The sequence below is a fragment of the Alnus glutinosa genome, chromosome 6 (genome assembly GCF_958979055.1).
Source record: "Alnus glutinosa chromosome 6, dhAlnGlut1.1, whole genome shotgun sequence".
NCBI lineage: Eukaryota > Viridiplantae > Streptophyta > Magnoliopsida > Fagales > Betulaceae > Alnus > Alnus glutinosa.
Window position 1 is genome coordinate 10,210,834 of NC_084891.1, and position 19,650 is coordinate 10,230,483.

The following is a 19,650-nucleotide window of genomic DNA, read 5'->3' on the forward strand; positions in this document are numbered from 1 at the left end:
GAGGACTCTTCATCAACCAAGTCACACGTGGATAACTCTTCAACATAGCAGCATGAGGATAAATACTAAACTGTTAGTTCTAAGATAGAATAGAATTCAAATGTACAGATATATCAAGTTAGTTTGATTAGCTGTAGAATGTTAATCTCTATATAGTTCTCCTAGGTTATAACTATTGTAAACTTTCTATAAATACAAAGCATCACCAAAAGGATTATTTGGGATTGTTTAAACAAAGGTTTATTTGTTCGTATAGTGTGGTACCCCAACCTCATTCCTCTTCTTCCAAGCCTCCACTTGGCAGCCATCCCCATATCCCCAAATTTTCTTCTAAAAATGCCTTAAAAAGGCAGAAAGGTAGCAAAAGTAAGGAGCAAGTTGTTGTTTCAATGAAGAGAGCTAATGAATATGAGCAGAAACTAGATTACAATGGCGTTAGCCATAGTAGCAATACTAGCAGCAATAGTTGTACTAGGATTGTCGATGATAGTAACAGTAGCAATAGCAATAGTATCAATGTGACTGACAGAACTGAAAATAGTAATCTTCAAAAGGGTACTGCAAGTAGGATATTATGCAACCCTAGAATTCATAATGTATTCTTAGGTGTTGGTGAATATGAGAACTTGGTTTTGCCAAATGGGAAATTTGGCATAGGGTTTTGGAGGTTAAATTCAAAGAAAGTTCCTTGTTGGCTTTGGGCATTTAGGAATGGGCAGATCAATAGGTTTTGCTATTGCTGTGACCCTGAACAAAATGTCTTTGGGCACTGTAATTGGAAAAATCATTCAGTTAGTTTGTTTAGAGTTGAATATCCCAGTGCCAGAGGAATTCTCAAGATTCGATGAGAGCGGACCCAATGCACAGCTATATATTGGGAGACCTTTGATTAATTGGGGATGAGAAAACTTTTTACCAATACAATATTGTTACCTAGGGGAGTTTCATGAGAAGTTCGCATTAACACATGTTGCTCCAAAGAAATCTCTATCACTAAAAGAATGACTTAACAATGATAAATCACCACTTACCAAAAAAAAATTAAATTAATAAGAAACAATGACTTTAGTCATTCAATTAATGCTTTAATACTACCCTCACGTGTAGAATATTAGTCTGCTTGTACCAAAAGCTTAAGCTAATAAGAAATACTTTATCAAATACAATTCAACACTAAACTCCAGCTAAAGAGAAGGAAAAAGGTGGGGAGAGAGAGAGTATAAGGATGGGAGTCACCATTAAAAAATCCATCAACTAATTTCTTCTACAAGCTTTAGCTTGTCAACACCAAAAGCTTCCGGTGATTCCAAGTCATTCAAATGAATGGCATCCATATACTCTAAAATGAGGACTTTCTCTGTTTGACTATCATTTGAAGCAATACGATGCTGAGTAAGGTACATGAAAAAAAAAAAAAAAAAAGCAACATTTTCTAGAATAGGAGAGACAAAATAAAATCTAAAGTAACAATTAGGTCAATCATCCATACAACTCGAGTAAGCCCGACTCGATGTATTTTGAGGCCTAAGGTGACAAGGTTAAGTGAAGCATTTTATATATATATATATATATATATATATATATTAATATTATTTTTTATTTAAAAAATAATTTTCTCACTTTTTGAGATGCAAAATTGTTGTCTTTTTAAATTCTGATTGGAATTTTGGCTGTTCAATGCTCATCACAAAGTTTAAAAATCTCTACCTACAACATAATTGAATATTATTATTATTTTCATTCTCTTCATTATTTTCAAGAATACAACATTTAAAGTTAGAAAATGGATTTTATTTAAGAATGTCTTTAATATTATTTGATTATCTTATTTAATGCTATCAACTTTTTAAGACTTATTTCAAGAATTGAATGTTGGAGAATTAAATGATATTAATGCATTTTTAATTACTTATTACTATAATAGGGCCTTAATTAAAGAATGTTAACTATAATTAAGCCTTCAAATATTTTTTCATAACTTTTTTTTATTATGTTTATTAAATGGAAGCCTTATTAAATTGGGGCCTTAGGCGGCTGCCTAATTTTTTTTCCAAAAATAGAGTCGGCTATGAACTCGAGTGAATTGTAATAAAACGATACGTATCAGGAGGGGGTGTTGATGGTATCTTACCGAGTAGGGAACAAATGGAAGAATTTCTGGGCAGTGTATGTCTGGCCAAATCTTCCAAGTACTCCATTTCTTGCCCAAAGAAAAACCAAAAGACAATGAGACGAACACACACACATGCACCACATACAAAATACCCAATTATTCCGGTGATCAGTAAAGTAAAACATATACACACTTTTACAATATACGCCTACTCTCTAGCTCCCATCATTGGGCCTATACATAGTACTCTCTCGAACTCTTACACACGCACAAACAAATCGTCAGAGAAAATACTCTGCTTTGCTGTAAATTGTATGACGGTGATAATATGCTCTGCTGGTAGTGGTATGCTTGCCATGGCATGCTTGCGGTTTTTAGTAATTATTATAATCTTCTCAACACATCAAAACTCCAAGTCTAACTAATAAGAATGTTGATTAGGGACAAAATAATGGAACTTACGGTGGGGAGGAGCTCAACAACGGAGCCCATGCAGAGATGGAGGATTGACACGCGCAAGTCCACTTGCAGCGGCGGAAATGGGTCACGAGTCCAGCCGCTCCACCTTCTCCCCCTTCTCTCTCTCTCACCTCTCACATCTCACAAACCCCCTAATCTCTTTTCTTTTTTTTTTTTGACAGAATTTGGTAGATTGATTGAAATTTTGAAGATTAAATTCTAAATATGTGGCATCCTTTGGACTCTTAGATGACATGGACGGCCAACATTTTAGAATTTGAGAAACTCAAATTTTAAAATTATCTGAGGGGATCCAAATCCGTATAAAATAAGTCATGGTGTTAGTATTCACCGGAAAGGGGGTTTTATGATTGAATGAAAATGTTTTTCAATTGAATGAGTTTTCAAAGTGCAATTGAGCAACAAAAAAAATACTGAAAACCTTATACGAAAAATATTTTAAGGAAAAAAAGAAAAAGCCAATATATATATATATATAAAAAAAGAAAAAGACAATATATATATATATATATATATATATATATATATATATATATATATATATATATATATATATATATTTTGACATGTCCACACAAGAGGGAGAGGGAAATTCGAACTAGTGACATCCGCTTTATGAGGCGTGGTCCCCACCCGATTGAGCTACCTCTTGAGGACAAAAAGCCAATGTTTTATGAGCATATCCACCAATCGAAAATACAAACACAAGGTCTGAGAAAAAGGGGAACATACTTACAAAAAATGGGGTGGGGAGAGAACAAGATGTAGAATATATTAATTCTTCATATAAATTGAACCTACAATTACAATTTCGTCAGGAAAACCAACTGTGGGATTAAAAACCCACCTACCAGTGGGGTTATACACCCAGCCAAATGTTACATGCATATCCTTCACATATGGCCTCCTTTTCATCAGGTACAACCGCCAACATTTAGAAAGGATTGGCTTAAAAACCAGCACCAGTAAAACTTCCATTGACATTGTCTGTAGATTACTCCCAATAACATTTGAAATCACCCAGCTTTAGATGAGTCACTAGGGATTTGCGGTGGCAAGCTCCTCCTGAGAAAAGCAGACATCTTCGCACTAGCAGCACGTCCTCGTTCAAGACAGTGAAGATAATCATCCACTGCACCAGTTTTAAGCAACAACCAAATTAGATAAAGAATCAAAACTCTTGAACCCAAAAAGAGACACTAAACTTCTGAAACAGAATCATCTTCTAACCAAGAGATAAAAGACTAACAAATTCTCAAGATTAAGAAATGAAACAAGAATGCCTGTAAGTGTTACAGATACCTGACATTGCACCTTGGGTAACAGAAGTAATAATTGCCTGTTCCACTGGCTCCCCTTCCACCTTTAATGATCCTTCCGATATGACAGAAAGAGTCAAGTTTGGAAAGACCAAATATACAAATGCTTTCGTTTTCTGCAACAAGACAAATTAAGGATGATACTTTTTAAGTATAACCCAAAGAAGTCGAGTGTAGAAAATGTCTGTCTTTAAATCTCAAAGCATAACGTATACATAGACTTCTTGTCACAGTAGAAAACTACAACTGTGCAAACATATAACATAAGAATATATTTACGAGGTAATGAGTTTTTCATTTTCAAGTTAAGAAATTTAGACACTTTGGAGTATGATGCAGACAATAACAAGCGGTTGTATTTAAGAAAGAGCAACAATGCGAACTAGGGTGCTGAGATTCTGCATCATTTTTTGCTGCTTCCACACCCTCAGCTCTCGACCCAGACTTGAATCCCCTTAATATGGTGAAGAAATCCGGTAGCGAGTGACCGAAGCACTGGAAAACGTGTGCCCCTCCACTCACCAAACTTCAACTCCAGCACCACTCTCGGACAACCCTTTCCGCCAAATCACATCCTACTTCCCTCATTTTAAACACAATCTGTAATTTTGCTTGCAATTCAAGGGAAATTTTGCCCAGCATGCCTCGAACACCTCAAGACTTACAAAGTGACAGTGTTCACAATGTGCAGGCAAGCATACTGCAGTGAATGCATTCGCAAATGGACTAGCTTAAAAATACAAATACCCTCTCTGTACTGCCCACTTTGAATCATGGTTCTGCAAAATCAGCCTTCACAAACTTTCTACAAATAGAAGCTACCTACTATGATAATCATACAGGAAACTTCAAGGTTGAAGGTGGTTTAGGCAGAATAGATCCTCAAAGGTGAGCCTTTTGATATCACTTTTATGTTCGGTCACTGAGAAAGAGTAGGAAAAAGAAAAGAAAATTCCCCTCAGACAAGAAGAAATTTTCAAATAAAATAAAAAGTGGTCTTATAACTTTTTTATTTGTTAGTCTCAGTAGAGTGGTGGAGTTCTGTTTTCTCAGGTTATATTATTAAGATTCAAACTGGTTTAAATTAAATATATCTTCAAACATCATGTTTTTGGCATTATTCTCTGTTTGGTTGCTGAGAAAGTGTGAGGAAAAGAAAACAAATGGACAATTTGTATATTTTAGTTTGGTTTGTACGCTCAGAGCATTTTCAGTAATATACTAGGATTTGTTTTACCTAAACCATTGATGAGGGTGCAGAAGCAAAAAAAGAAAAAAAGAAAAAAAGAAAAAGAAAAAAAGAAATATCATAACCCTAAGAAATACTATAAATGGAAGCAAGAAAAATATAATCACCTGCTCTTCTAGCTTGGTGGGATCCAGTAAGACATATCTACTATCTGCTAAACAACAACAAATTGCGACTGCCAATAGCAGTTTAAAACAGTCAGCACACACTCATCAAAGAGAAACATGGAAGCTAACCATAATTCTTTATTACCCGCAAGATGCTTTAGAGGAATTCCAGCATCTACAAGAGCAGCACATGCTGCATTGATGGCACATGGGAGAAGCTACACAAAACTTAGTAAAGGAGTTTTTCATCATCAAATTGACATATAAAAGGAGAACAAATAATAGGATGGTGGTGTAGCTGGAAAATCCTACAAGGCATAGGTGAATTTTTATTTTTTTATTTTTTTTATTTTTTTTTTTATTTTTTATTTTTTTTTTTTTTTCATTATGATAAGTAAATAGATCAAAGGAAATTGATGTCTCGTGGTACTAAAGTTAAGACCTTGTGTTCCCCCATGAGTCAACACAAAATAAATCGTGTATTTTGTGTAAGGATTGGGCTCATTACCAGAAAAAAAGTACCTTAAAATATAAGAGTTATATGAAATGGAGGTGCAACAATAGCATTTCTGTGTGAAGCATATCAAACGAGTTAAATCCAAGGGACCTCCCAACACCGCTTCACTAATGAAGCTTCTAAGTACAAATTTCCAGAGAAAACAGAGGACAAATTATAAGAGGTTAAAAGAGACGCTCAAACAACTAATTTAATCTTTTCCACAGGATTTATGAATGTCCTCAATAAAAGATAAATATAAAATATAAAAAGCAAAATGTAACCCCCTTGATGTAAATCTTATGAGGATTTTAAAGCATAAAAATGAATGGTAGCATTTGTAGAATTGAAGTTCGGCACAGGTATGCAAAGATTTACATGGATGCAATACAGTTAAAGTTACCAATTCTATTCCAATGACTACTTCGGTTTGTCTATTGGAAAGGAAGATACAAATTCCTATATATATATAAAACAAATTCATCTAACTTATTCCAAAATACAACAGGTTAATAATATATATGTATCCTTTTTCCATTAAATTGTTCTTTTTAATCACAAATCAAATGGTCAATGTAAGACATTGACCAAACTAACGGTTAAATATTAATAAATATAATTTTACAAACTGTACCAGGCCGAAACATAAATATCGGCTGACACAGCCAAAACTAGTGGAAATAGAAGGGAGTGAATTAGCCTGAATTTTTAAACAAAAAGGAATAGAAGGTTGGTGGACTGGTTTACTTGCCAGTATGACATATCTAGCCAAAGTAGAACATAAATGATAACTACCATTCAAACCCACAGAAACTGCTATAACCATATTATGTGAAAGATGCATAACCATGATGGATACAGAACCATCATCATTGACAACCTGCAACAGAAACATAAAAAACTCAGAGAAAGTGCTGTAATTAGATGAAAATATTTCAATAGCTTCAAAATGGTACACATCAACACCGAAGGTAATTGAAGAATGAGCCCCTTGACTCAGTTCTAAGCTACAAAAGACAATGTTAAGTGATATAGATGAATAAAAGCCTATACCCTTTCTATTTACTTGTCAGCATGATGGGTAAATAGAAACTGCCACCCCTCCCCCCCCCCCCCCCCCACACACTAGGGGCAAGGTTAGTTTGGGGGTGGTCAACCATCCCCAAGGGTAGCCAAACCACCCCTTTTATTTTTTTTCTTTATTTTAATTTTTCATTTTTGTGATTTTTTGTGAGAACCAGAAGACTTAGGTTTGAATAATAATTTCATAAGGACTCCATCAAAAAAATGAATGAAATTTATACAGAATGAATTTGAAGTGAGGATCTTAAAGATTATTTTTGTATCCTAATGATTGATTTGATACAAGTCCAACCCCAAGTACCAATTCAGTAATTTAACCTATATTTAATGCACAAATCTTACATGATGGAAAAGCTATTGAACTTAACTTGCTTGTTAATCCTACAAAAATGGAATTTTGCAGAGAAATCTGCAAGCACTCCCTAAAGCTTTGCCTACATATAAACTCGAGAGTGGGAACGTTTATAATTTATATGAAGCAAAATATATTATACATAGAAAATACAAGAACAATGATGCTAAGGTCACCTATTCAGAACCAGTCATTAAGTGGCCATGACTAGGGAACAACCAAAGCAACAAGGTCCAAGAAAATGAATAAAATCTGTCCACAAAAACCAAACCAATTTACCTGAACAATAACTGATGTGGTGGTATTAGGGTTGATAGTCAAAACGCAAATGCTTTGCAAAGTCCTCTTCACTATCATCTCATACTCCTTTTCAGGTTTTCCTGAACCACAGAAACACACAAGATTAAATGGCAGAAGTCGTATACGCCACACTTTGAACCAGAGCTCACTGTTTGTATTTCAAATCCCATTCAAGTGTTTATTCATATGAAACACTGAAAATTGACTGTTTCCTATCGTCATCAAGTGGCAAACCCAAAACAAGGATTTATGTAGCTTAACTGGCTTCAAACAAGATATTTACCACCAATTAAATGCTAAACTAAAACTCCTGCACCCTATTGCCAACCACATTAATCTTTAAACCCCCAGATAGTTATAATCCCAACTCCCATCGAATTACATGTTTGGAAAACAACAATATTAAATTGGCACATTTTGAAACTTTTATGGTAAGCATATTATAGTAATTGCAGTATTAGCCAAACGTAAAGTTGGTTAACAAAAGTAGATAGAGAACTCACCAATCTGCCCTGTTTTAGGCTTCCAAATCACTTCAATGCAAGCCTTCTCAGGGTTTTCATTCTTCTTTGTTCCAACTTTTGGTCCATAAACTGCAGCAAGAACTTTGGTATCTCCTAAAAACAAGCATAACCAGCCCAATTGATATTCTAAAAAAAATGGTAAGATGTGATACCCCAACCAAAAAGACCAAAAAATATAAACAAATCATCCCAAAAACAAAAGACCAACAAAACAGACTATAGAAGAATTCCCAACCAAAGAAAAATTCAAACAATAAAGAGCAAAAAAGAAAAAGGTTTACCCTGAGACCAGCTGGCAGAGCCATGGGCACGGTTGAGGATGTTGCGGGAGCAAGCGAGTGGTCTCAACTGGTTCGCTGTACGCCCATCTACTCTATCTATTTCCATTGTCTAATTAATCTTCCAACGTTAAAACCACAACCACAAAATCAATTTCCTTCAACTGTAAAATACCATCAAATTTTACCCAAACCCAAAAATACAAGGAAAAGCAATTGCAGAAACAACTACAAAGTCGAAGCCGTCGTGTAATGAATGAAAGGTTAGTAAGGTGATTTTCAGTGATTTTCAATAGAAAAATGGTAGAACATAACATAGTTTGGATAAAAGATAAGTTATTTGTTTTCTTTTACTTAGGCCAGAGAGTTAATATGGGCATTAGGCATAAAATTTTTGAGTCTTTTGCCCATACCAAGCTCAACCAAAAGAGAGAACCGTGACACATATATATTTAGCATAAAAGATTGCATAACATGGGGTTACACATACAATATGCAGAAAAACAAAACAGACACCTAATCTTTTGTAACACCTGGATTTTGAACCAACAAAACCATAAGTGGAAACTTCCGATTTCCACGTGATGCTACTACATCAGAGATACAATCTCGCGACGGAATAATTTTTTCTTTCTAAACACTAGGAATTCCTCGGATAACATATAAGAGCTTACTGAAATACCCCGGTATAATATAAAGATAACAATAGTTTTAGTTACATAAACACACACTAGGTGTATCAAATAGTGCCACTGACGACATGTAATCATCCATAAATATACAACCAAATATAACTAAGTTATAGTCGTTTTTACACAAACTAAAATAAAGAAACACAAACTGATAAGGCAAGCTCATCAAGGACTAGCAAAAATCATGCAACAGATGATATAGTAACCATCTAAACTGACAAAGGGACATTTGCCCTCAACTTCGAGACTTGCATTAAGGTCTACATAAATATGACGTCATCATATTTACATAGGCAAACAAGTGAGTTTCACTGCTTCAATAAATATAAAAGTTACTGGTTATTAGGTTACCATCAATGACAATCATGTAATTTCTATATTATTTATGCAATGCAGAGGGCTCCAACCTCTCGGCTGATAGGGGACTCTCACCCCACGCTTACGGATAATAGAGGACTCTAACCCCACGTTTTCACTTTATTAGCAGCACTGGGGACTCTAATCACCAGCCCAAAGACTAGAATTACATTATTATTAACTTTCAGCACTGGGGACTCCAACCACAAGTCTGGGGACTAGAACCTAAAATGCATGAATGTTTTTTATTATCTGTTCTGAAATAATAAGACAATATGCAATATCATGTTCATACGCATATAATCAAAGAAGTTGATAAATAACACAGCAAGCAATATATTTATCAAACCTAGTTTCAAGTCTTAGTAAGTACTTTCATACTAACAATCTTCGTAGACTGCTGATGTGGACTCGAAATACAAGTGCTCACACGGCCTAGTTCGTCGTCCCGCCAATTTAATTTCATTCTTTCATTAGCCTAAGGTTACCCTTTAAACTTGTTTACTTATTTACTCATTTTATTAACCCCTTTGTTTATTACTTTTAACCTAAGGCCAAAACATAAGCGCCTAAACCTCAAGATAAGCACCAAGCCAACAAGGAACAACAAAAACCTTCACATATCTATAGAGACTAACCAAGGTTTTGATCCACAATCAAAACCCCTAAGAATAGCAAACTCCCAAATCGTTGGACACTAACAACTCTCACCAATTGTACACACTTTCGGCTATCTACATATCAAAACCATCAACACACCACACCTACTCGGCCAGTATGACAAAACTCAAAATCCACTCAAAACTCAATCTGCAGAAAAATCACAGCCCCTTTATATGGCCAAAACACCTATCTCATGTCCACCCAAAATCTTCTACCACACGGCCCTTCAACGACAACAGCCAAGCACCGATAAAGACCATTCGAAACACCACAAATCAATCAAGTAACCATTCGGCTATAATTAAGACACTCAAATCATCAAACCACAATCATTCAAGACCGAAACAACACCAAGAAAATCAACAGCAAAACAACCCAAAATTCCATAATCAATTCGGTCACAATCAACCCAAGACATGTAACCACCAAAATCTCACCTAAAATTAGACACCAAAGACCCAAAACCCAAATACCCATTCGGCCAACCCCTCACCAAGAAGCACAAACCCCAGAAAATCTCCAACATTCAGTCTACTACAGTACCCAAAGCCAAGGCTAATATGAAAACTAACCAATTGAAAACGAAGATGAAACTTACGATGGGGAAGAGAAATCCGGTGCTATGGCCCTAGCCGAAACTGAGCCTACCAAAGCTGACCACCGGCCGGACTGGGGTGGAAGCACCGCCAACCACGCCAAAGCCCAGTCCTCTCTCTCTATCTCTCTCTCACTCAACGTCGCGGATCAGTTCCTCTCTCTGCCTGTCTGCCTCGTCTCTCTCGCGGGCTGGATCTCTCTATGCGTCTCAGTCTCTCCCTCGAAGGGCGGCGGAGCTGATTTTATAAACGGCAAAATACAAAATGTACGTGGTTTACCCGATTTATATAACCTGGCGGGATATCAAAATAAACACAGAATTTTTGGGGTATGCCAAAACAAAACAAAAATTGCTTTATACAGTTAAATTCCATTAAATACTTCAAGAATTTTGTTAGTATGCTACACCAGCACTCATAAAATAGAGACACGTATTAATCTTAATAAAAAAAATATAAAGAATATAAAACTAACAAAATTAAAGAAATTAAAAACTTACAGAACTTTTTTAAATAGAACAAAAATACGCGTGATGCCTCAGCTACCCCCTTGGCTGAAGTGGCCTGCCAGCCATCCCAATAGGTGGCTGGGGGTGGGGGGCCTGGGGTGGCACGCCACTACTCCTATAACATAATACTTTGTCCATGTCGAGATTATTGTTGTGTCTCACCAAGATTGGTTCCAGATCCTCTCCAGTTCATTAGAACTGGAGAGTAGTCGATTGACAGCTTGGATCTCTTTAATGAGATCTAAGGCCAAAAATAAGCCACGTGGTTCTAAAAAAAATAAATTTAAAAAAAAAAAAAAAAAAAAAGTTAAACCCATTTTGGTCTGTCACCCAAGATTCTTGTCACCCATTTCTTCCATTTTTCCCTCTCCCATCGAAACCCTCATCCCTCCCCCCAAATTTAGCTGCCACCACTAGAAAACCCTTATCTCTCTCCAAAATCTTCAAAACCTCTGCAAAACCCAACTTCGCAAGGCAGAACCAGACTGCCATTTCCCTGAAACCCAGACTCTTCCTCAACTCTCTCCAGCAAACCCGCGAATACCGAGAGGTTCAGGAACAGGTGGGGATCACAAAACGCTTGCTTTATTGGCCAATGTACACAGCAAGATAACTCGGTGAGGTGTGCCCGTTCATATCGGAATCGGAGGAGCAGGACAGGTCGGTCCAAAACCGGAGGCTCATGTGCTTCCACTGTTGCACGACTTGCTTGAGTCACACGATTTGCGGATCTTATCGACCCTTTTCGTGGTAGTCACCATGAGAGAGAGAGAGAGAGAGAGAGAGAGAGATGTCTGCTTCTTTAGCAGTTGGAGTCTCGATAGAATGGGATGAACCAAACTCGGCAGCCAAACAACCATCTCTAATGGAAACCCTTGTCGAGATGTCTGCTTCTTTAGGAGTTGGAAACTCAGTAGAATGGGATGAACCAAACTCAATAGCCAAACGACCATATCTGATAGAAACCCTTGTCGAAAGTTCTTTCCTGATTCTCTGTGAACTACTACGAGGCACATGCCCAACACAACCCTAATTTTCACATCAAATTTGATTCCTTAAATTTTCAAGAGAAGATCCAACGATTGGGTTGAATCAGGCGGCTAGTATTTTGAGTACCAAAATACACCCAACGAATAGAGAGTTCAATTAGCAATTTTCCACTTTAATTGGGCTTACAAGTGGGGTTTCTCTCTTGGGTTTTTTGGGGCTGGCTGCATTTCGATTTAGGCATTTGTTTTTTGTAGCTGTAGAGTTTGTTTTTGATGTTATCTTTTATGGCTGAGTCTCAGCAAACTCTAAAGCTATAATCTTTTCTATGTATGATTGAACGTAGTGGGGAATTGTGATGAAATATGTCGGGGTTTGGTTGTTTTCAGTGTGAGTTTTATATGTTACATTTCAAGAAGAGCATTTAGTGAGTTTCTAGCAAAATGTATGCTTCAAAACTTAATAGAATCTCATAGTATTGGGCTTCTTATGCTTTGTACCTGAACTTCACTCAACGCTACCACCGATCATGTGTCAATGGAAATATTTTACACGGCTTATAAGGCATTTCCTAATTGTAATTATGCAAAACACCCACAAAAAAAATTCAAGTGATGAAACCAACAAATCATAGAGTAACAAATCGAAAGTTGCACTTATCCAAAACATTTATCCCAACCACATACACAACAAATTGGTACAATATCCACCATCATCAAATAAAATCAACAACACATAACCACCAAGCTCCTAGACCTTCTACCATGTTCTTTCATTCATGAGACCCCTAAGATCCTGTATGAATTTAAAACACAAATTCATAATATTTCATTATTTGCTCTGGGGGCCCCGGGTTGTTGATCCTGTTGCTTGTAGTTTGATTTTTTTTATCGAGATTTTTTTTTCATTGGATTGGATACACTCCACTCCAATCAATGTCTTTCTCGGAGGTGAGAGTGTGCGGAAACAGCTAATCGATTTATCTTGTACAATGAGAGGTCCCCTCTCTTTATTATTGCAGGAGCCAAAAAGCAGGAATAGATATAGTGTAGGTACACATTTCTATGTTCTTCTATCAAGCTAGGCTCTGGGAAAGGCTGTACGCAAAGGTTTGAGCCAGGGTCGGTTGACAGCGGTAGCACTCGGTCCACTTGATTCGGGATAGGTGGTAGACATCTAGGGATAGGAATCACTCCTTTCGGGTTGGTTCCTTGGCCGAGGGGGTCCTGTCATCATGGGTAGTGAATGGGGTTGAATGAAGCAATATCGGGATCCACGGACATCAATACATTGATTCTATGGCAGTTTTTCTTCGTTCTATCGCTACTTCGAAACCGTTCATGGGCCTTGCCTTATCGGGCGATATAATGAGAGGAAATGCCCAAGTTAACCTTATATTATAGAATGAATATAATATATTATAATAGAGAAAGTTTACCTTTGCTGTAAGCCCTAAAGCTTTCGCGTACAACGAGCGGTCTTGCTTGAAGCTTTGTGTGTGTTTAGCGCGCACAGCGCGGTAGAAGCATTGGTGTATGACGCACTATACTACTAGCTCCTTGGTCAGTGGGTTAGGGAGGAAGTTAGAATACATAAGAAGAGAATGAATCTTGGTAGCCTATTTTCCAACTAGTCCAAAAGCCAATTACCAAGTCCAGTTCCTTGAAAGAATTGAAGGGGTTGAGGATAGAGCTCTTTCCCTTTCTTGAGGAATACTCTATAATAATCTTTCTTTCTTGGCTCTTTCCTTTCTTGAATTAACTAAATAAGTTTTAACATCAAATTTGTCAATATTAAAAATCCAACATGATTAAATTAATTATTAACAAAGCTGGCGAGTCTAGACTCACAGTGGGTGCACGAGGCATTACAGGTGTTCCAAGGTTCACGGTGAATGAGTAAGGCCCCATAAAGAATATAATAAACACGAACCTGACGAGTCTAGACTCACAGGCGAGGCCTAGGCATTCAAAACTGTTAAACATTATAAGTGAGGAAGCCTATGCTTCAAGCTAACACGTTAACCGAGCCAAGGTTATACTGAGAGGAGTGAAAGCAGAAAATAAATAAGACATGCATAAAACTGTCATCATATCATTGCTTTATATATATATATATATATATATATATATATATATATATATATATATATATATATATATATATATATATATATTCAATTCATGATTGTGGACCATGGATTGCATATACATATATATACATAAGGCTACATCATTGTAGTATGTGCTTCTAAATAAATCAATAAGCATCATATTAAACAGTTGACTCACTTTATTACAGTATGAGATTGTGGTATATTCACAATCACATATTTGTTGGTGCAGGTTCAGAAGATGCTAATGCTTTTGTCACTGGTATATTTATTTTTAATTGTTTGTGTTTACGTGCTCTTTTGATATGGAGCATGTTTAGAGGAATGCTCATATTCTATATTCTTTCCATGTATGTTTGTGTGTCCCTAGTGACATGTGATTGGAGGTAATTAGTGTAAAGAAAATTAAATAACTTTTAATAAATGCCTAGAGGAAATTCAGTCAGCTCAATGTGTTTAATGTCGTAACATCACGTATTTAATTAGATTTAATTACTTACGCCTTTCTGTAAAAGGCGGGGCGTTACAGTGCCCTAAATATATTCAATTGGTGAATGAGGCATGTGAAATTGAACGCTGTTGTTGTAGATTCAAAGAAAAGATTTTGTTATGCAAAGAATTGCCAAGCTAATGCAGAAGAAGATAATATTAGCTTTTCGGCTAATATTGTGGACAAATATGATCAATCATGTGTTTCAGTCATGGTAGGACCAAAAGGAATAAAGAAAAAAGATACTTATCATAGTAAGAAACGTCGACCCAAATCATGGATAGAAAATGTGAAGAAACCAAAAGAAGGCACATTAAAGAATTCAAACAAAGGAAATCAAAGTATCAATGGTAGTCTACTAAATTAGTTCAACTTTATTATCTTACTAAACACATATGATTTTTACAGGGTATAGGAGCACATGACTGCAAGACACAAAAGAGTAACGATGATATCACATATACTCATATTCCTAACTTCACCCAAATATCTAAGTTAATATATTCATAAACATATTTTTAATTACAAAGTTGCATAATTGACTTATTTAGTTGATCTACTACTGAGCTTATCATAAATTCAATTATGTCTTGTTTTCTTTATGATGTTTTTTTTAAATCATCCAAAAGCATAATGTCGACATAACATCAGTTCGGTTGTGTAAAACAATATAATGTTTGCAATTCTATAGATGTATGAAAGTAGTTTTCTCAGGGAGTAGAATACTCACCTCAGATCGCTTCTACACCAACTCCAAATGACTCTAAGATCAACTCGCATAGTGCCACTAAAAATACAACACATTGCACTATTTAGTATTCTAGACAACAATTACTCAAAGTAGCACTTAAATCGCTCAATGGTTACATTATTAAATTACCCATAAAATTATAAGGGTTCTAAACAATTACTCATAACTTCTAATCACTAACTCAACCACAATGATGTTAACTCATATGTATTTATTTAGGGTTAAATTCACAAAACAACACTTAAACAAAATACCCATAAATTAGGGTTTGAGAAAAAACTTACCAAAAGTTTACCAAACAAATACCCAAGGTTTGGGTAGCCTCTAGCAAGCTCCAAATAGGCAAACACCTAAAGAATATTGAGGATTAAACTCACATTTAAAAGATTTCACCCAAAAATCTCCAAAACATGAGATTAGTGATTTACCTCATAACGATCGGTCAAAAGGTAGATCCACAAGCAAAGATCACGTTCCCAAAGTCAGATTTGAGTTTGGACCCTTGGATCTTTGTGGATCAAGGCTTTTGTATGAAAAACCTTAAGAAAAGCATGTAGAAGAAGAGAGAAAATCGGAGAAAAGAGCCGAAAAGGCTTAGATCTGCATTTAAGTCCAGGACCGTATGGACAAGATAAGTAAGTCATCCGGACGCGCGCACTGTTCGGACATAATTTGCTATCTTCCATACATTAGTCCGCTATTGTACCTGTTCGATGGCTGTTCGGTGTCCTGTCCGGACACTAATTCCAGAGAGCAATTTTTGCTCTCAGTGGTTGGTGTTTGCCCACCCGTTCGATGGGCGTCTGGTGACAGTCCAGACACCAGTCCATGCTGTTAGTATTTTATATTGGCAACATTCTGGTTGACAAAAACACTTTATGTAACTGTTTCTTTTTAACAGGATTATCGGTTCTACTCAGAGTCTTCAAGTAATATGGACAGTGTCTCATTTCATGCCATGTGTATGGTCACAAGTTTCTAAGAAGATGTCCATGAAGATTCCATGCAATTTCCAAGTCAGAACAGCCAGTTCCTATGCAACCATCCGGACGGGCCTTTGAAGGCGTCCAGACGCCCCGCAGTGTCTTACAGATAAACGTTGAAGATGTCCGGACGACAGAGCAACACCGTCCGAACGCTAGGTCAATCAGTATTCAACAAGGAGTTGTATTTCAAAAGTTGACACTGTTTGGGAAGTCTATACAATCCGTCCGGACGACTAGGCAACAAGTCCGGACGATATCCAGTAGTTCAGATAACTCCAGATTTCCGTTCGAACGTGGAAATGATTTTAGCGAAAACCGTCCGGACGCTCTGTCAAGCCATCAGGACGCAAACCTGATAAGGATAGAATTGCGCTGTTTCTGAAGGATATCATATAAATCCGTCCGGATGCTCGACAGACAAAGCCCGAATCTCAGCAGTTTTTGAGTTCTCTTGAAGCCTACAAATAGGGGGCTCTAGGTCTGTGTTTTGTATAGAATTCAGTGGTGAATTCCATAGTGCTTTGAGAGGGTGTTTAGGGAGAATCGAAGATCCTCTAGCTCTCAAGCCAGTGCCAATGTGTGCTCAAGTGTTCGTGTAAAGTCTATTTTAGGGGTTGGCCCTAAGGTAAATGAATCCATCAAAAACCCCTTAAGGTGGAAGATCTGGTTGAGAAGCGTTCATGTTGGGCTACACGTCAGAGTTAAAGGTATGACTACTGCATAGGGTTATGTGAGTACGAGTGTCTTGTAACCAGCTTTATTTTTGGATAGTGGATTTCCTGGGTTTGGCTGCCCCGGAGTGGTTTTTTCTCTTCATAAAGTTTCCACTTTGTAACAAATATCTTGTCTCATTTAAATTTCGCATTTAAGATATTTGTTTGCACACAAACATACACTTGGTTTAAATTAGAAGTCAATAAATTATTTTTAATTGGTATCAGAGCAGGTTATACTTGTGTTTTAGATTTATTTCTTAAGTGTGATCCATGACTTCTTCGAACATAAATCTTCCTGAGTTCTGTTAAGATGATTTTTATGATTTCTCTAAAGATACCCTTTTGATAGGTAAACCCTTTTAGAAATCCAATAGAGAACTCAAGAAGATTAAGCAAGAAAAAGAGTCTTTGTTTTTACAATTATCTGAATCACATGTTTTGATTGACTCTTTGAAATCTGAGAATACCATGCTTTTTGATACTGCTGATGCACTAGAGAATAAATTAAGAGAATCAGAGGATCTCTTGGAAAAATTCTCTATAATAATTTGAAAAACATGATTTGTATTCATACAGATATTTCTAACAAGCCTGATTTAATTGTTAATGATTTAAGTACTTGTACTTCACATGCTTCTGATTCTGAATTAGATTCTATTAATATTAAGCATGTGATAGAAGATACAGCTTGTTTAGATAATTCTTGCTTAACTAATCATGTGATGCCTAGCTCCAAGGAATCAGGAATACAAGGTAATTTATTCCTAAGTGTCATAATTATGGGAAGATTGGTCATATTAGGCCAAATTGTTATTTGTTGAAATCCCACAGGCCTTGGATTAAGCAGGTTGCTCTGAGGAAAAGTGAAGTTGAAGATTCTTCCTCATTAAAATATGTCCCTCCGCATAGGAGACATATAAAAGGTAAGGGCAATATTGTTTGTAAGAATGCTAACCATATTTCTGCAGAGAAAGTCAAGCAGCATTCCAACAAAAGAAGCTTGCCCACCTGTCATCACTGCGGCATCATCGGTCACATCCGACCCAAATGTCCATATCTTCAGGCTCAGAAGTCGAAGGTTCAAAAGGATCTGCCAACAAGAGCTACATCAGGTACTCCACCTCCGACTACATTCTACGCTCCACGGCATCAGCAGCGACAGTTGAAGTTGGTTCCTGCCAATCAGAGTGGCAAATCAAAGAAGAACAAATCAAGGCGCTACAAGAGGAAGCCGCAAAAGCCCATTAGCAACCATGGATATGAAGGGTTGCTGAGCCTAATGCAATGTATACTAAGAAGAATGGACAACATGAACAAGACCCTCAAACCAGTGCCATAGGTCAAGCAGGTATGAGTCAGGAATGATGAGACCATTCACCCTTTGAGGGGGAGTGGACTCACCTAGTAGATGTGAAGTCTTACCATGCCTAGGATTTTGGTTCCTAAATCCTATTGCATGTCAGGTATGTTTTGCATTGCATTGATTGTCATATCTTATATATCCTATTTTTGCCTTGCATTCTATTTGAGGAACCACATTTTCTATCCCTAGATTTTCTCTTGGTTGCTTTGAGAATTTTATCCAGTTACATTCTAGGGATGACAGAGAAAGCATGTCACTGCTTTTCTGTCTTGGTATTTCTAAATCTCTCTCCTTGAGGACAGGTTTGATTTTACCTTACATGCTGGGACTAGATGTTATTTCCTTTTCCATAAGCATGTCTTTGTTGTTTTTCTATTTTATTGTTTTCAACAAAAAAAAAATAAAATTGGGGGGGAAGATGAATTTTTTTTTTTTTGAAAATTGCTTTTCAAATATTGTATGTATTTTTGTCTGATATCTCAATTCATTGTACATTAATTGAGTATGCTTAATGTACAATGACGTCCGGACGACATAGCAACACCATCCGGATGCTAGGTCAATCAAAATTCAACAAGTCAGAGTAGTGTTGTTTATGTGGCATTCCTCTGTGCAGAAAAGATAATGCCGCCTAAACGATGTAGGGTCGCTCGTTGTATTAAGGAAGAGGAGTTAGTTCATGGAAGTGGCGGTGATACACCACCCCCTTCTGCACCTCCTCCTCCACCTCCACCACCGCATATGCCTCACACTGGGCAATTTTGGGCAGCTCTAATGGTTGCCGCCCCTAAGCAAGAGGAGCGTGTTGAAACAATTGTGTTAGTTTGTAATTGGCCACATTCTGTTGGACAAAATCACTTCTTTGTAAAGATGCTTTTCATCAGGGATTCCGCTATTCAGAAGTGTTCCAGAAGATTCTGCACAATTTGCAAGTCAGAAAATTCGGTTCCCTGCCAGCCGTTCGGACGACGTGTTATACTGTCCGGAAGCCTAGCTGTACAATGCATCAACCTTCTGGACAATGTGACATACCGTCCAGACGCACATTAGACTAAAGCATCATCCGTCCGAACGACGTGGATTCCCATCCGGACCTTCCTCTGTGTCCTGAAGCTTCGAATTGCTC

General features: G+C 36.9%; 1 protein-coding gene across 3 annotated transcripts; it reads right to left on the minus strand.

The window, feature by feature from the left end:
- Nucleotides 1-3,305: 3,305 nt before the first annotated feature.
- On the minus strand, nucleotides 3,306-10,875 carry LOC133870939 (exosome complex exonuclease RRP46 homolog). 3 transcript variants are annotated; one of them, XM_062308234.1, is made up of 9 exons: nucleotides 10,612-10,875; nucleotides 8,305-8,413; nucleotides 8,003-8,116; nucleotides 7,479-7,579; nucleotides 6,624-6,644; nucleotides 5,414-5,486; nucleotides 5,269-5,336; nucleotides 3,896-4,028; nucleotides 3,306-3,725 (listed from the first exon to the last, which is right to left on the minus strand). In XM_062308234.1, exons 2-9 carry the CDS (start codon nucleotides 8,408-8,410, stop codon nucleotides 3,610-3,612), a joined length of 732 nt encoding a protein of 243 aa, XP_062164218.1. In that variant the 5' UTR covers nucleotides 8,411-8,413; nucleotides 10,612-10,875; the 3' UTR covers nucleotides 3,306-3,609. The 3 variants fall into 3 exon arrangements, with proteins under 3 accessions (XP_062164218.1, XP_062164216.1, XP_062164219.1); XM_062308232.1 differs by having other exon boundaries at nucleotides 8,305-8,422; XM_062308235.1 differs by lacking the exon at nucleotides 6,624-6,644 and having other exon boundaries at nucleotides 8,305-8,422.
- Nucleotides 10,876-19,650: the final 8,775 nt, after the last annotated feature.

What these genes read in the sequence shown, in the direction of transcription:
- LOC133870939 (XM_062308234.1), bottom strand. Translation starts at nt 8,410, where the DNA reads ATGGAAATAGATAGAGTAGATGGGCGTACAGCGAACCAGTTGAGACCA. An exon ending in CCACATCAGTTATTGTTCAG is followed by an intron (nt 6,645 to 7,478) that starts GTAAATTGGTTT and finishes TTTCTGTTGCAG; the next exon opens with GTTGTCAATGATGATGGTTC. An exon ending in TCCTCTAAAGCATCTTGCGG is followed by an intron (nt 5,337 to 5,413) that starts GTAATAAAGAAT and finishes TGCTATTGGCAG; the next exon opens with TCGCAATTTGTTGTTGTTTA.